Source organism: Kogia breviceps, chromosome 16 (assembly GCF_026419965.1).
Source record: "Kogia breviceps isolate mKogBre1 chromosome 16, mKogBre1 haplotype 1, whole genome shotgun sequence".
NCBI lineage: Eukaryota > Metazoa > Chordata > Mammalia > Artiodactyla > Physeteridae > Kogia > Kogia breviceps.
This window is the reverse complement of record NC_081325.1, coordinates 25,438,089-25,456,220: the sequence shown is the minus strand read 5'-3', so window position 1 is coordinate 25,456,220 and position 18,132 is coordinate 25,438,089. Positions and strand designations below refer to the sequence as shown.

Genomic DNA, 18,132 nt, shown 5'->3' with positions numbered 1-18,132 from the left:
AAGTTGATGATTGTATTTGCATGTTGTGAGGTGAGGAACCTATCTATTTAAGCACTGACGGACAAAAAAGGCACAATTTTACTTGTTCACTATCTAGAAGGATAGATCTGTCTTTTTCTATTATGAGTCCCCAAATTATTTTAGCTATTTAAGTAAACTACATTTGAGTCACTGGGCCGGGAGTTTCCATGACTGTGGCATTTGCAACTAAATGAATGAATTTATAACTGAATGTGTACCCTTAAGAGGTAAGGTCAATTCAAGTGGTACCTGCATAAGTCTGTCACCTTCTTGTCCAACCATGTTTCTCCATTCCATAAGTGACCGCTGCAGATGTTCCAGTCCAGTTTCCCAAAGCCGGATGCGCCCTCCCATATCAACAGTGACAACGCCACCTTTGCCCCACTCAGCCAGCAGTGCATCTGTGTCCGAGATAGTAGATAGCCACGTGGTATATGGTGAGAGAAAGTCTGATCTGCAAAAGAAATCAGTGTTCAACCAGTGAAGTCCAAGTGATGAAGTTAGTTTAACCTGATTTAAGTTCATTAAACTTCCTGCAAAGAATTCTCACAGTTAAACAACAAGGACCTACTGTACAGCACAGGGAACTATACTCAATATCTTGTAATAACCTATAATGGAAAAGAATCTGAAAAAGAATATATATATATATGTATATGTGAATCACTTTGCTTACACTTGAAACTAACGCAACATTGTAAATTAACTAGACTTCAGTAAGAAAAGTAATGCTTTAAAAAAACATTCTAATAGTAAGCACAGTTAAAAGATAAGATACCAACAGATCCACATGTAAGGAAAAAACACATAGTTATTTACTGGTTATTTACATATTCCTGTATTTGTAGATCCAAATGACATTAGCATTCACTGTCAGGAAGAAAGAAACTCTAAACCAACTGACACCTCACATACCCTCAGCTCTGGACACACTCCTTAGGGGTCTAAGGTCAGTGCTGAAACTGATGTCTTGTTTATGTGATTTAATTGCATTTATATTTAATATTTTGCCTTTTCTAACTTAGAAAGTTATATGGATTTATAATAAAGAATTTATATATTTCTTGTATTATATATTTCATACATATACCTATTTCTGATATTGTATATCAGAAATCGTCATTTCTAGGAATGCAACTTTTGCCTATAAGAGTCAACTGCACACTTCCTTTACGTCAGTATAGCTTTCACTCTACAAAAGAAACACAGATTATAAATTCTAATGACCAGTGTTGACTCTCTAAATACATCTGATATTTTCTGTATGAAATAAATGGTCTAAAGGGATGATCTAATAGATAATAAAAACATAATACACTATCAATGTAGATTTGTGAGAACCACAAAACTACTACATAGTGGGTAAATTCTTATAATATACTAAAGAATAAATCAAGGCGACTTTAGCCTTTTCATCAGTCTGCCTTAGTAGATACTGAACACAGAGTGACAAAGCCAGCCATTGTGGAATATGGAAGTATTAGAAAATGTTTATATGAAAAGAACAAAAACAGTAGGATGGAAGAAGTGTGTCAGAACTACTTTACAGTACTCGAAGGACTCAACAAAGGTAACATTTGATATAATCCAGGATTCATCTCATGGTGATCTCTCAACAAATATTTGCCTTAGGAAAAGAATTAGTAGGTACAGATGGTGAAGTAAAGGGCTACTTAAGAGTAATGAAATTTCTCCACCTATGATGTTTGAAATTCTGCCACAAGTGCTTAATATGTATGATTCTACTTGAGCACAGTACCTACTGGTTGCTTTTTTAACTCTCCACCGTGAAACTTAAATTTACAGGGGCAATTTCTTCAGTACGTCAAAAATGTGCTTGAAGATATCACATATTACTACAACTCGCACACTAGGTCTAGAATCTTTTCTTCACCTTTTTTTAAAAAAAATGCACATTCCCATTATATATAATAACATAGTCTTTAAGGAACACATAGAATTATAGTAGAGTGAAGCCCAGATTTATATACTCCTGTATATCAGAGCTAATTAGTATCATTTTACAAATGCAAATAATACAAAAATTTGAGGAATAATACTCACATTTTACTGAGAGTGAAAGGGATGTATTCCTTTTGGCCCTGCAGTCACATATAGTTTTACTGTGTTTTCTATTATTTGAAGTTAGCCATCAAATGGAAAATTCCTGCTATCTAGCAAAATACTAAATTTAAGCAACCAGCAACAAAACTGAAATCCAGATGGGTTGTTCCCTTGGATTACACATACGCCAAAAACGGCAATAGTTAATCTCAAGAGAGACTCAGGATATAATGATAACGAACAGACTCTAAACCACGTGGCATTTGAAATATGGCAAGTCCAAATTGAGATGTTCTGTAAATGTAAAATACATGCTGGGTTTCAAAGACTCAGAAGAAAAAAGGAATGTCAAGTATTATTAAAATGTTTATATTGAATACATTTCAAAATAGTAATACTTTAAAAATAATGGGTTAAATAAAACACTATTAAAGGTAATTTCACCTGTTTCTTTTTTTACTTTTCTAATGTGACTACTAAGAACATAAAATTACATATATGGCTGACATTCTATTTCTACTGGACAGCACAGCACTAAATAAATGAAGTAGGGTGATCAGCTGGCACTGGCTGAATATATATAGCTGCCCTTCCAGATGTTACTTCTATGGCAGGTATAACATATGGTTCATACAGAAAGTTAACAGAGAAAAGCACTGAAATAAAAAGCTAGGGCCAATTAGGGAGAAATTAAGAGAAATACTGAAAAAAATCATTATGCGTTAGAAATGTAAAAAAAAAAGTTGTTCTTTTCTTTTGCTACTTGAACTAATAGTATGTTTTAATGAACATACAATGGGATAAGAAATTCCCCCAAATGATGAAAAGCTATTTTTCATTAAACTGACACATTAAGATGCTCCAAGAAGGCATTCTTATATATGTTGGAACAAGTAAATCTATTTCTTTGGATAATACTTTTATTCTTCATATTTCTTGAACCTGACTAAAAGGTCCTAAGAAATGAAACTGTTTCTGAGTTATTTTGTACTGTCATGCTGAGCGATTTTCTTCTGGGAGTTGGAGGCGTGGGTCAACAGGAGGTCTGGTGACGTTTGGGTGAGTGACAGGTATAGCTGGCCTTCCTCTGACATTGGAAGCCTCTCCAGGCTCCTTTCCCCAGGATTTTGGGTGAGCCTTTGTGAGCCTTTGTGAGGCCTCAGTTGCCTGTGAGGGAGTACATGTTAGGAGGGGATGTGACATCAATCTATACAAAAGCAGGCACACACTTAGGTTGAGAAACGGAGATCAGGCATGGATGCATCCAGAAAGGGATGGGCTACAGGTGAGGACACATGTGTAGACGTCAAGGAAGAGACAGAGCATCATTGTTTCTCCTTTTATACCCTTAGTCTAGTTATTTTGAATGCTTTGCTTCCACTGCTGAACAGTAATAAAAGCAGCCAGTGGTAATGAGTTCCATTCCAAATCTCTGGAATCCTTTGGCTACTGTATAGCCTTCACAATGGTAGATGCTCAGTTACATATTTAAAAACAATATTAAACCAATGCTATTTAAATTCCTTTGACAGCTTGAATACATTTACCTCAGAAAACTAATATACGGAGTTAATAAACATGAAAATTTTGGCTGTACTAAAAAATGCTGTTTCAAAAAAATTTATCATTAGGACAGATCAAAAAGGAGAAATGAAGGCTTGAAGGCTGTTAGACTTATACCTAGGTAACATTTGAACATTTTTCCAAAATGAAAGTAAAAATGGCAGTAAAGAATGCAGAACAGGGCTTCCCTGGTGGCGCAGTGGTTGAGAATCCGCCTGCCGATGCAGGAGACACGGGTTCGTGCCCTGGTCCGGGAAGATCCCACATGCCGCGGAGCAACTAAGCCCGTGAGCCATGGCTGCTAGGCCTGCGCGTCCGGAGCCTGTGCTCCGCAACGGGAGAGGCCACAACAGTGAGAGGCCCGCATACCGCAAAAAAAAAAAAAAAAAAAAAAAAAAGAATGCAGAACAGGGAATTCCCTGGTGGTCCAGTGGTTAAGGCACCGTGCTTCCACTGCACGGGGCATGGGTTTGATCCCTGGTCAGGGAACTAAGATCCCGCATGCCATGCGGCACGGCCAAAAAAAAAAAAAAAAAAGGAATGCAGGACAGCAAGATATAAACCAACTGTAATTGAAAAAAACAAAAAAGAGCTTGCTATTTAAGGAAGCAAAAAGCACACATTTATTCAGAGTACATGATAAGAATTCACTCATTTTTAAAATCTGACACACAAGCTAAGAACAGAGGTGAAAACAGATTACCTGGGAATAGGGATGTAACGGAGTCTCTTTGATTGGAGATCAGTGACTTCTATATAACCAGCTGTTTGTGGAGGGATAACATCTGCAAACAAGTCAAGACACAAGCTGAGTGTTAAATTACTGCATGATACAAAAATAGGACCTAAAGAAAAGCATGGATGCCGCTAAAAGTGGAATGAAGTTATCACTAGCGTAGAGCTAGTGGGACCCACTTGACACGGTCCTGGGCTGGCCAATTCCAGCCTTGAGGCTAGACTCTCAGAATTATGTTTTTGTCAGGGAAATACAAGAGACTGTGAAATAGATGCATGTTAGTGATTCTTTACTGTCAAGAGAATTACCTAAATTCCTTTCGTTTTCTTTGATAGCTTCCCCAGATGGGTCAATGTTTTATTTTAGCACTTACAGTTTATCTGAAAATATTTCATCATTTGAATTCTATTTTTCCTTCCCAGGAAATCACCACAACGATGGTATAACACAGTGGAATCAGCACCTACTTTGAAATTGGACTGGCCTGGTAGAAAATCCTGGCTCTGATATTTCCTAGCTATGTTTTACGCTGGCCAAGTTAGTTCTCTGAGACCTGCCTTCATCATTTGTAAAGTGGGGATAAAGACAGCATCTGAGCATCATAAACATTATTTGCACCCAATCAGTAGTTGCTCCATCCACAGTGGCTGTTATTATTAGGACCCTTCAAGACAAGAAAAGGTGAGGTGAGGATTGGGCCATGGGGTGAGGACTCTGGGTTATGAAGAATATGAAATGGCGGGGAAGGAGAGGGTGATGAGATATGGGGGCCAGAGTCCTCAACTCCAATTCTAGAGTTGTTTCCCAGCAAATTCCAGGCGGTTACTGACTTTTTCCCCAAAGCCCTGAGTACCACCACCAAGCTCATCATCACCAGCTGCCACCATTGTGTCAGGAACACTGCATCAGGAACACTGCTTAGTCTTTCTAGATAAGTGTTTTTAACACTGACAACAACAAAGACCTTGGATTCCTGTTTGAGAGATGAGGAAGTAGAGACTTACAGAGGTGGTATACTAATGGGACTTGCCTGGAGGGTGATAGAGAAGGCTTTCAAAACCAGGCCTTTGGGGCTTCCCTGGTGGCGCAGTGGTTGAGAGTCCGCCTGCCGATGCAGGGGACGCGGGTTCGTGCCCCGGTCCGGGAAGATCCCACACTCCGCGGAGCGGCTGGTCCCGTGAGCCATGGCCGCTGAGCCTGCGCGTCCGGAGCCTGTGCTCCGCAACGGGAGAGGCCACAACAGTGAGAGGCCCGCATACCGCAAAAAAAAAAAGCAAAACAAAATAGGCCTTTCTTCTGGCTTTAAAATCTCTGCTCTGCCCACCACTCCACACAGATCCTATCTGAGCTCACCGTAGGGCAACAATTTAAAAATGCCTTATTTTACAAAATCTTGGCCACCAATGTCTCTTAAAAAAAAAAAAAAAAATCCCCCTACAAAGAACCCATACTCGTAAAGATTTTTGTCTGTTGTCTACCTCTTATTATAATTTCTGATTAGAATGAGATATCCGGAATGTCAACATTGAATTTATCCAATGTAGTTTACAAAAAATAAGAAACGTGGCATTTTAATTTCATGTTTGCAGCTGAAAGTGTTTGAGTAGGCCACCTGAAAACCTCAATAGATCTCTTATTTATTCAACAAACGTGATTGAGCTTACTTTGCATCAGACACTATACGAAGCATTGGGGATACACAGGAAAGAGATGTGTGTGGTTCCTGCCTTGTCTGAGGAGCCCACAGCATAAAGAGGAAAGTTCCTTTTTTTAAAAAATCATTGTGAGCCTTTAGGGACTTCGAAAGGATTCTAGGGTGGGAATCACAGCCCTGGGGCCAGGTATGAGCTGCAGAGCTAGGCACGGAGTGGTCCCAGAGGACAAAAGGGGGCAGGAGGAAGGGAAAGGGATGTCCAGGGACAGCAGAGAGTAAAGAAAGAGAGTTACTATGGTAACCCGACCACCCAGCTGAATCGGCCATCCTCAGATAGCCATTTGTACAAAGCCAACATGCTTATCGTAAGTCATGCACCACCTGCGTTGGAAACGTTGCCTGGGATATAAGGTCAGTCTTGGACAAAGTTTTGCACCATATATCATTTTTGACAGTTCCTGCGGCTAGCACCTAACTGAAGTGGGTTGAATTACTTACAGACCCTGGTTCTTTGCCAAAAATGACCAGTTATTGAAGCGGTTGGAATGACTAGCGCTGCCTAGCTAGCCAGTTGCATCTGGCCTGCCACTTACACGCACTCTCCTTTTAACAAGTAGTAGTATTAGGCTGAGCTACCACCACCAGTGCTTTTAGACTGCCTGAGAAAGTAAAGTAAGCCAACGTATTTTAAGTATCTTTCTTTCTACAGCTTTCTTTCTTTCTTTTTTTTTTTTTTTCAATGTGCAAGTTAATTCCATGGCATAAAGAGGATGAGAAAATGCAATAATGGCTGTGTCTATTTCAGGAAGGAGAAAGCAAGAATTTTATTCCTTGTGCTAAAACATATTTTCACGTATCAGAAAAGGCAATTTGTGGCTATAAAGCACTTTAAGGGTGGTGGTAGTGATGGTGGTAATGGTAAGGCTTGAAAAATAATCAGAATTGATGTTTCCGGATTTGAAAATAAATCAGCTCAGAATACATGATTGAATTAAGGAAGTGAAAACCATGGCCAGATTTCCCTCCAAACTTAGCCAAATCCTTGTCTATCCATTTAAAATGTTTCAAAACTGTAGAGAGGATGGAGTTTCAGTAAATTTCCATTTCATTTATAATCCAGGTGGATTTCGAAGAGAGGTATAAATCATATTTCAGGATTAGTTCACTAACGATTAAACGGAAGTTACTGCTGCAGTATTTAGTGCGCGGCTCCCATATAGAGTGGGGAGAGCTTAGACGCACAGTGCCAAGCTTAGGACGGGGTATAAAAATGGTCAGACAAAGTAACCAAGAGCATTTTCAGAGGGAAGATGAAATTATATAAAAAATTCACTCCTTCAAGCAATGTACTTTGATGTACGTCTGTTAACTACTAGGTTAAATGCACTTCTGTGTTCACAGATTAAAAGAGTGATGTGTCCCCTGAGATTGTGCTGATACCAAATCTTTGAATTTACTCAAAGTTCAGAAAACAGTACACTGCTTTCAGTCAAGAGTCATTATTTTGTATTTAAAGAGCTGAGGCCTGTGATTTAAAGTAAAAAAAAAAAAAAAAAAAAAAAAAAAAGCTAACATTTAACTAGAAGGAAAATGATTGGAAGAAAGAAGTAAATCTCTCCCCATCTGCACTGACCACAATTTATACCATCTCTGTAAAAGTCACCAGGAGAGTAGCCTTTACAATTGCTATTGATTTCTTTAATAAAAGGCTGATGTGCATTAGTTCCTGACTAATCAGGTGGTGGGATTCTATTTACTTTACAAAGATTAAGTTAGTTTGAATTATCATTAGAGATCTAGAGGCACATAGATTAAAGAGTCAAACAGACTGAAGGAAAAAATCATCAGCCTTGACTTTACTCCTGTCACCCCTCATTTTCTGCTCCCAGAGATGCTTTCAACTTTTTAAAGCTGTTTCTTTGGTATTCACCTTCATCCTTATGGTGCTGTCTTCATCTTTTAGTTTTAGGCATTATTTATTGACTTCTCACCATGTAAGATGAGAGTTTAACTCTTTTCACATACCCGTCCTCCTGCCTACCACCTCATTTTTCCCATCCCCCAGTACATTTATATGATAATTTTTCATTAGATTAACATCTAGCACTTATGTTGTTATGATTATATAAATGCTCTTTCCAGCTGAGCTATGTCTTATCATAGTATTATTGCTTTTTCTTTTCATGGAGTTTATAACCATGCTTTGTTGTTGGTTTAGTTTTTCATGTACCCAGCACAAATTCATCCTCGAAGTTTTCCCTATGTCAAAATTTCTTAATATGTTCAAATAGTTGGGTTTATCAACTTCACTTTCTTGGAGGTATCTCTCCTGAAATCTTCTCAACTTTTCTAATCCTAACTGGTTGATCCCTAGGTCTGTGCACAGCTAGCATCCTGAGATCTACCTTTACCATTCTCTTAGGACTTTTTTTTTTTTTTTTTTTTTTTTTTATAGCCCACATTTAAAAAATTCTTCCTGGGCTTCCCTGGTGGCGCCGTGGTTAAGCATCCGCCAATGCAGGGGACACAGGTTCGAGCCCCGGTCGAGGAAGATGCCCCATGCCGTGGAGCAACTAAGCCCGTACACCTAGAGCCCGTGCTCTGCAACAAGAGAAGCCAACGCAATAAGAAGCCCACGCACCGCAACGAAGAGGTGCCCCTGCTCGCCGCAACTAGAGGAAGCCTGTGTGCAGCAACGAAGACCCAGTGCAGCGAAAAATAAATAAATGTATTAAAAAAAATTATTCCTTTGTGTCAGACACTAACCTAAGCACTTTCTATACATTTGGAATATTTAAGGAACATTACCTTACAAAACGAGGGTAAATAAAACTCCTAGCAACCAAGAGAAAAATGGCAAAAATATATAAACAGGCAATTTTCAGAAGAGTAAATCACAACATATAAAATGATACTCAAACTTACTAGAAATCGGGGACGTGCACAATAAAAGGTCTGACCTTTGCAAGAGAAGATGGGGATGGAGAGTAGCCTCATCTTTTATGCTGCTGGAACAATAACTTTGAGTAACAAAAATTTGGTAATTTCACTCTTACATATATACCCTACAGACTCCCCACATGTACACAAGAAGACTGGTACAAAAATACTTGTAATAGCAAAAAAATGTAAAGAAGGTAAAAGTGTACCAGTAGAGAACAGATGAATAAATTGGCTGTGCTGTACATACAGCAGTGAAAATGAATGAAGTGTGGATGATGACAAAGATTCTCTCCTTTATCAAGAGAGTCTGGTATTAGTGAAAGGATAGACACATATTGTGTTGGCCAAAAAGTTCATTTGGGGTTTTTCCGTACCATCTTATGGAAGATGTTATGGAAAACCCCCAAACGGACTTTTTCGCCAACCCAATATAGATTAATGGAACACAAACGAAAATCCAGAAACAGACTCACATATGTGGTCAGCTGATTTTCTGCAGAGGTCCAAAGACAACTGAATAGAAAAAGGACAATCTTTTCAGCAAACGGTACTGGAACAATTGACTATCCCCATGAAAAACAATGAGTCTCAATCCACATCTTGCGCCATATAAGAAAATTAACTCAAAGTGGAGTACAAATCAAAGTGTAAAATCTAGAAATATGAGATTTCTAGAAGAAAACGTAAGGGATTTGGCCCTTCCCCAAAATGGGAGAAAATGTTTGGAAAGCGTGTATCCGATACTGAGCTTATATCTAGAATATATAAAGAACACTCAAAAATCATTAAAAAGAAAGCAAGTAATCCAATTCAGAAAGTGGGAAAAGATCTGAAGAGACGTTTCACTAAAGAAGATAGATATGAAAAGATGCTCAACATCATCTGGCACTAGGGAAAATGCAAATTAAAATCACAATGAGGTATCACTACACACCTGCCAGAATGGTGAAAAACTGACAATACCAAGCACTGAAAAGGTGGCAGAGCAACTGGAACTTTCACCATTGCTGACAGGAATGCAAAATGGTATTGCTATTCTGGAAACCAGTTGGGCAGTTTTATCATATGACATAAAAATGCCATTCCTACGTATTTACCCAAAGTGAAGCAAAAACTTATGTTCACTTAAAAATCTGTGCAAACATGTTCATAGCAGCCTTATTAATTATTGCCCCAAACTGGAAACTATACAAGTATCTATCAATTTGTGAATGGATAAGCAAACTGTGGTATATCCACACAATGGACTACTACTCAGCAATAAAAAGGAACAAACAACTGGTACACACAACATATATGATTCTCAAATATATAACATTAAGTGAAAGACGCCAGACTCAAAAGACCACATACTGTGTGATTCCATTTATATGACATTCTGGAAAAGGCAAATCAATAAGGACAGAAATCAGATCAGTGGGGGTATGGGGGAAGGCAGAGGGCTTGATGGCAGAGTGGCATAGGGGAGGTTTTTGGGGAGATGGAACTGTTCTCTATCAGTTATGGTGATGATTACACAACTGTATGTATTTGTCAAACTCACAGCACTATACACTAAAAAGGATGAATTTTACTCTGTGTGACTGGTCCCTAATAAGAACAAATGAGAACAATAAAATACTTAAATAACAACACTCTGTCTGATGTGTGGAGAATGGGGGGTGGGGGAAAAATGGAAGAGGGAACTCTGTCAGAGGGCTACTGCAGCATTCCAGTTCAAGATGGTGGTGATTTGGATGTTGGCAATTCAACTGTAGACAAGTGGGTGGATATAAGGTATATTAAGGTTGTATCAAAAGGACATGGTGATTGATGATGATGTGGAGGATGAGGGAGAAGTATCAGGGCTGACCCACTGGTTTCTGGGTGGATGAAGGTGCACTGAATTCTGGTATAGAATTTCTTATAACTCCTGGAGTGCTCTGTAATGCCTCTGTACCTTTCTTGTGGGGTTTTCTCTTCCTGGAACAATTCCTTCATTTGATTCCCTCCCATTCATCTTTCAAGAGTCAGCTCGGAATCACAAGCCTGGGTTGTAAGCTTCTCCTTTGTGTCTATATATCACCTTGTGAATATGCCTACTGCACTGCACTGCAATTGTCAGTGTACTCACCTGCCTCTCCTACCATAAAAAACATTCTAAGGAAATGGTGATTTATTTGGAAGGAACTAATTCTAACATTGTCATATAACCAGGACTTTTCAAACCCAGTAACAGATTATTATAATGTGTTTAGTATTATATTTATGAAGTCCACACTAATATAATGAATGTAAACACAGGACAATATTACTACCACTATGATGCAAATAGTAACCAGTGGCTTGATGATCAAAAATTTTCATAATTATCCTTTATGACGAAAGCCAGTGTGGTTCAGTAAGAGTAGCTGTGGCCTTGGGTTGGAAGACTTTGGTGCAAATCTGGGCTCTGCTGACCGCTGCTGGGGAGAACCCCAGCAAGTTACTTTACCTCTCTGTCAGTTTCCCTGCATATAGACTTGAGAGTACATTAATGATAGAATGGGAATTTGACGATTAAATGCATTTATACAAGGAAGAGTGATCAGCACAGGACCTGGCGTTAAGTTATGCAGTAATAAACATAAGTTGACTTTGAGAGCACTGGTAAGTGAATCAGGCTGCATAAGTCCCTGGCCTTTAGACACAGGAGTTTAAGGCAAAAGTCTTAAACTCCTATGAGAAGTTTAGTGAAACCCTTCTGAGCACATATAGGTCTTTTTAGCTACTAAACCCTGTTAAAATTATTCATATTCATAAATATAAAATGATAATGATAAGTTAAGTATCCCTACCAAAACCAAACTACCTTTGACTAGCTTGATAAAATAGGAATTGGTAAGTCTCTTACCTTTTGGGTAGATATCTTTTAGAGGGATTTCTCCTGGGGGCAAAATCCTGACTATCTGATTAGTATCCAAAAGCGTCACACAATTGCTCTGTTTTGGAGTTCCAATTTTCTTCTTCCCTCCATAGAATGTATCAGTGACCCTTGATTTATGCAAAGATGTTGGCCTTTTCCAAGAATACACTTCACTAGGTGACTACAAAAAAAAAAAGGAGAGAAATTCAAGCACTGAAGTATTATAAACTACATTCATAACTTTTACAGTGCAGTCCTTTAAGCAGATACTAGTGGAAAACTTATATTTCACAAATATAAGAAAATCAAATTATTCCTTAACCTTTTTGAATTTGGTACAGAAGACAGCTGCTTCATCAATAATCATAATTTTCAGACAAGTATGAAATATGCAGCACATTTCTTATCTTGAAATGAAGTATAGCTAAAAGGAGGGAATATAATAATACAGGTAATTTAAGTAACTATAAATAAATAACTATACTATAGCATCCACTATCTGGCATAAGGAATAGTATTACCAGTATTTCTCAAGTCCCTGGGGGACCTCTTTTCAATCGCATCTCTTTCATATTCCCTAGACTTTAATTCTTCTGAAATTTTGTGTCATTTTTTTCTCTTGCTTTACTTTAAATTTTTACCACATATATATTTATCCTTCTCTACTCCAAGATCACAGATATTCTCCTATGTATTTGTTAAACATTTTGAAGTTTTAACTTTCACATTTAGTTCCTTAACCCCTCCGGGGTTTATTTCTGTGAGTGGTAGGAGGCAGGGCTCCATGCTTATCATTTTTCACATGGATAGCTAATTGTTCAAATATCATTAACCTTTGCCCACTGATCAGTACTGCTATCAGAAAAGTTTCGTGTATGCAGGCAGCTGTTTCTGGGCATTCCATTCTCTTCTACTGTATATTTTTCTACCCCTAGGCCAATACCATGTGGTCTTAGTTACTAAAGCTTTATAATAAGCCTTGAAATTTAGTAGGGCAAGTACCTCTGCTTTTTATTCTTGGTTCTTCTTCAGAAATGTCTTGGTTATTGTTTGCCCTTGCTCTTCCATAAACATGTGTGAGAGTTGCATGTGCACTGCATCCTTGTCAGTACTTGGTATTGTAAGTACTTACATTTTAAAAAAATTTTAGCCATTCTAATAGGCAATAGTAGTATCTCATCATGGTTTTAATTTGTATTTCCCTAATGACTAATGATGTTGAACATCTTTTCATGTACTTAATAACCATCCATATATCCTCTTTGGTAAAGAGTCTGTTCAAGTCTTTTGCCCATTTTTTTTTAATACATTTACCTCCGATTTTATTTCTATATCTACTTAAATACATTGAAAACCATGAGTTCACCCAGATACACACAATTCCAATCCAACCACTATAGGGCGCATTCTAGTTTTCTTTCCTTCTGTACCTGTAACTCCCTTCTTTAACAGTGAGAAACCTAGATGTCATTACCCTTCATATACTTACTTTTGGGCTCAGTTCCACTGTATATGACTTATCTCCCATCTCCACCACTAACTTTCCCTTCCAGGCCAATGCCCTCCTCACTCTGCTTGGCCTGATAGCCCACACTGAGCTACGTGCATGTATCAACAAACTCTTCACCTTACTTGGGCTCCCACATCCCACACCAGGCTGCCCCTTCATGGGGTGCCATCTTCATCCTGGCTGGACTTGATTCCCATCGCCAGTTGTTACTGCCTCCCACACCCCAGATATCTTGCTCATCTGCTCAGCCTCTGACCTCTGACACCTCATTATGGGCCACTCTGCCCATTTTTTTATACTGGATTATTTTCTTACTCTTGAGTTTTAAGAAATCTTTGTATATTTTGGATACAAGTCCTTTGTTGGAAATGTGATTTGCCAATATTTTCTCCCAGCCTGTAGACTGTCCTTTCATTCTCTTAACTGTGTCTTTTTTACAGAGTGAAGGTTTTTAATTTTGAGGAAAGTCAAGGTATCAAAAAAATTTCTAATGGATCATGTCTAAGACGCTCAGAACAATGTTTAGTAGAAGTGGTGGTAGTGGGTATCCTTGTCTTACTCTTGATATCGAAACGAATGCTTTTAACGTTTCACTATTGAGGATTCACTATGATACTTGCTGCCGGTTTTTGTAGCCATTTGGTAGTAGGTTCAGAAAGTTATAATAAGTTCATAATAATTTAGGTGCCTTTGATAATGCTATAAAAAGTTAATAAGAGATGACATGCCCTTTTGTTAATAGTTTTGTGAAGAATCAAAAGAAATTCACATAAAGTCAGAAAGGCACTATAGTATATAGTAGAAAGGATATGTGTTTGAGGGTCAGTCACCCTTGAGCTCAAATCCCAGCTCCCTTATTCAATATCTTTGTGGCCTGGGGAATATATCCTCTTTGTTTTTGTTTCTTTATCTGTAAAACCTTGTGCAATTGCTGTAAAAATTAATTATCATGTATGAAATGGTTTAGAATAGTACTGTGCCTGATCTGTGTTGGGGTCTAAAAAATATGACTGCTCTCATAAAATGCTGAAAGGCTGTCTAACTGAATGATCTAATCTATCATTAAACAAAAATTCATGAACATCTCCGATATGGTGGGTAATAAATATCGGGGATGCAGCTTTTAATTTAACAAGGTCACTAGTCCTACAGTCTACAAAGGATTTCTAGAGGGTCAATATAAACATTACCTTATACTCAGCTCTCTTACCTTTTTATAGTGACATTATATTTCTATACTAATTTCTTCAATCAAAAGATCAATTTTTAAAACAGTTCCACCTTCAGAAAAGTAGCTCCAGTATTTTCTCTACTGATAGCAGCAAGCATTGTAGAAAGCATATTAAACATAACTCTTTCATTTAATCAAGGCTGCTGTAGATATTGTATTCCAACAACATGTTTCATTTTCAGATATATAATCCACAGCAAATTTTTTTACTTGATAATTAAGAAGACATATGGAAAAGTCCTAAGCCACACATTATCCATCGAGTTTTGGATTTCAAAAGTCTTATACCCTGAAGTACTCATCATTCATTAATTACAGTAGAATTTTGAGGCATGTGAGACTGGTGTACTATTAAGCAGAGCCAATATTTTTATCTTTAAGTGATTCTATCATTCCACCTAAAAGCTACAAAGGAAATTATGAAAATTAAATGTTTAATCAAAACACATGGAGTTATATCTAAGGTTATTAGATGGCAACTTGGGCTGAAATATCCTTTATATTTCATGTTCTCACATTTCCATCAGGGGAAGATGGTACCTAGTTTCACCTAAAGTCAATTATGAATAGCCTCTTCTTTACAGATAATAGTAAATAACAGCAGAAGGATCCATTTGAAAGCAAATTAAATTGAGACCACCAGCATTTATAGTATAATCTGGATGCAGCAAAGATATAAATCAGAGCAAAACTCAATGGAAAGTGAATTGGTGTTCATGAGCGTTGAAAAAATTAACCTACAGTAATGAGACTCCCACATATTTCACTTTTAAAAATTCTAGAAGAAATATTATTTTGTTAGTCTCAAATTGTCCCTCTTGACAGATGACCTGAGCACACATTAAAACAGCATGATATAAAATCACTGTCAGTAGGTTAAGTATTTACCTGTCACATGACCTCCCATGTATGGAGAATACTGGTTTTCCTTTACTAAATTATATAATTGCACTACAATGTATATATTAATTGTTAACAAGTAATGAAACCATATAGAATGACTGGTCTGGAAAACAGAAGGTTGATCTGAAATGTTTACCAGAAAATCATTACTTTTTTTTTTTTTTTTTTTGCGGTACGCAGGCCTCTCACTGTTGTGGCCTCTCCCGTTGCGGGGCACAGGCTCCAGACGCACAGGCTCAGCGGCCATAGCTCATGGGCCCAGCCGCTCCGCGGCATGTGGGATCTTCTCGGACCGGGGCACGAACCCATGTCCCCTGCATCGGCAGGCGGATTCTCAACCACTGCGCCACCAGGGAAGGCCAATCATTATGTTTTTAATTACCCCTCAAATAGGCTTATAGAGTATAGGCCAAAATGGGGGGAAGAAATAGTTATGCAATCATTTAAGAAATTTATGCTTACCATGAGATCGGGGAAACCAACAACGACTGTAGCATAACTATTCTCATCTGAAAGAATTCGGTTAGGAGAGGCAATCTTTTGTCCCACAGCTGAACTCAGATTTTCAGATGATAGTTGATGACTTGAAATTTTATGAGGTATGCTGAAGTCTGTTTCTAAAAAGTGTCAGAGAAACATTAAACACCATATGCCCCTAAAATGCTCCAGGAATTAATTTTTGCAAGATTTCATTCTCACCAACTCAAACAGAAAAGCACAAATCAAAAAAGAGAAAACACTCTCAATTACACTCATGGCTTTTTGTCTGAGGAAACTCAGTTTTCACAATCATGGCATCTTCTCAAAGTGATTTCAAGTATTTATTCAAGAATTCATATTTTTATTAGTAATCAAGATTAATATAATAGCACTCTGCAGAAAGAGGTGAAACTGGCCCAAACCAGTCTTAGCAATGGTATATTTTAGAATTTTTTCGTAATTACTTTTCACCCCCCCAAAACTGTGATGAATAAAGTAGAAATACTGATGGTCTGTGTAAAAAAGAAATGATGCAATCCTAAAATAGACTTGGAACCTACATATATGTAAACATTCTGACTTGTTAGTTTAAAAAATTCAAATACATAATTTAAAAGACGATAGATTACTGTTTCTAGTGTAGTGACTAAGATTTCTTTTTTGGTATAAAGTTAACATGTTGATATTATTGTCCTTAAATGATTCTAGAGGACAGTATGTATGCAGGCATGTACCCATACAGCCACAGACACACAGAACACAGTATTTACCTTGTGTGGCTCCAAACCCTGTGCTAGGCAGCTCCTCTTTCAGCACATACAACTGGCAAACCCTACTGTCCTCAGATTCGATGTGTGCAGGCTTAGTTAAAAGATATTTCCTGTAAACAAACAAAACATCTAAGTAAAAAGTCTTTCTTTTTCTAATAACTATGAGGCCAGACTAGGAAAAATCAGAGTTCCCATACCCTGCCCGCCCCCCACCAAAGCCTCTTTTTAATATTCTGAGTATAATTTGCAGTTTCAGAGTTTCATCATGAATTTAAAAAATAACTTCTTAACACTGTATAAGAGCAGTGCATAACAACAGTGCAGTAATAAATGTGAACTGAAAATCCAATACTTCCTGTAAGAGGAAGGGCCATAAAAAAAAAAAAAAAGAAAAGTGACTCTAAAGAGACACATCCGTACTATCATGGAGCCTGCTTTTAATATGACTGATCAGCAAGTAAGAGGGAGCCCAACCTCTGATTTATGACCAGCTAAGGGACAGAAGCCCTCACTGCTGTAGTCCCCTCGACCTACTTGTCTGTAAGATTTCTAATATAGGAATATATAAATAGCCAGGAATCTTTTGCAGCAGGTCACTTCTGCTGGTCAGCAGAGGGGCAGAGAATCTGCATGAATCCAGTAGATGTAATGCATGAGGGAGGGTGACTCAAAATTTACTGTGCACCCCACTTATGCCAAGTGTACATAATGTCCTTTTCATCAAGAAGTATACGGTCCAATGGAAGAGGCAACACAAATATAAACATAACCAAATAAGAGCACACGGTATAAAATGAAGAAGAAACCTCTAAGGGGTGGATTCTGTGAAGTTACAAAAAAGCAACAGCATTTGGATGGAGACTGTGGCCCTTTGAAGAGAGGATGAACTAAAAATCTATTTTGAAGTATCTCTAGTTTGGTAAGAATACAGTGAATTCTCAGTGTGTTAACAGGAAAAATCCTAAAGAAATACGGATCAGTTGTAAAAGTCATTATGTTTTCACTGTTAATTTCAAGGTCATCTTCTGAAACACTTTTATAATTACCCTGCAAAGTTACATTTAATTTATTTAAATTTTCCCGTCCCCTCTTCTTCGAAGTTTCACCTATAGAGATGCTGCCAGATACAGAAAGTGTAAAAAGGCAGACACAGGAAGACAGAGCTTGTAAGGATGCTGGATAACATAGAGCACACTCTAGGAGGTGCTATGGAGATCTACCCACTGATGTGTTTTGCTCTCCACCAGAAGCCATTTGTCTTCTGCTACGAGAAAAACTGTCTGGAGGTTGACGGGAAGTGAGATGGTGTGAGTTCGCCCTTCTAGAACATCCAGCACAGCCAGGGTGTTCCTGAAAAAAAAAAAAAAAAAAAG

General features: G+C 37.9%; 1 protein-coding gene across 2 annotated transcripts in view; it reads right to left on the bottom strand.

The window, feature by feature from the left end:
- Nucleotides 1-18,132, bottom strand: part of VWA8 (von Willebrand factor A domain containing 8) — a 345,450-nt gene that overhangs the window by 103,064 nt on the left and 224,254 nt on the right. For both annotated transcript variants that reach the window (XM_059041719.2, XM_067016182.1), the window contains 6 exons: nucleotides 17,984-18,109; nucleotides 16,760-16,869; nucleotides 15,972-16,126; nucleotides 11,854-12,046; nucleotides 4,352-4,433; nucleotides 271-475 (listed from right to left, as the gene is read on the bottom strand). In XM_059041719.2, coding sequence (XP_058897702.1) covers nucleotides 271-475; nucleotides 4,352-4,433; nucleotides 11,854-12,046; nucleotides 15,972-16,126; nucleotides 16,760-16,869; nucleotides 17,984-18,109 — 871 coding nt within the window. The remainder of the gene's footprint in view (nucleotides 1-270; nucleotides 476-4,351; nucleotides 4,434-11,853; nucleotides 12,047-15,971; nucleotides 16,127-16,759; nucleotides 16,870-17,983; nucleotides 18,110-18,132) is intronic.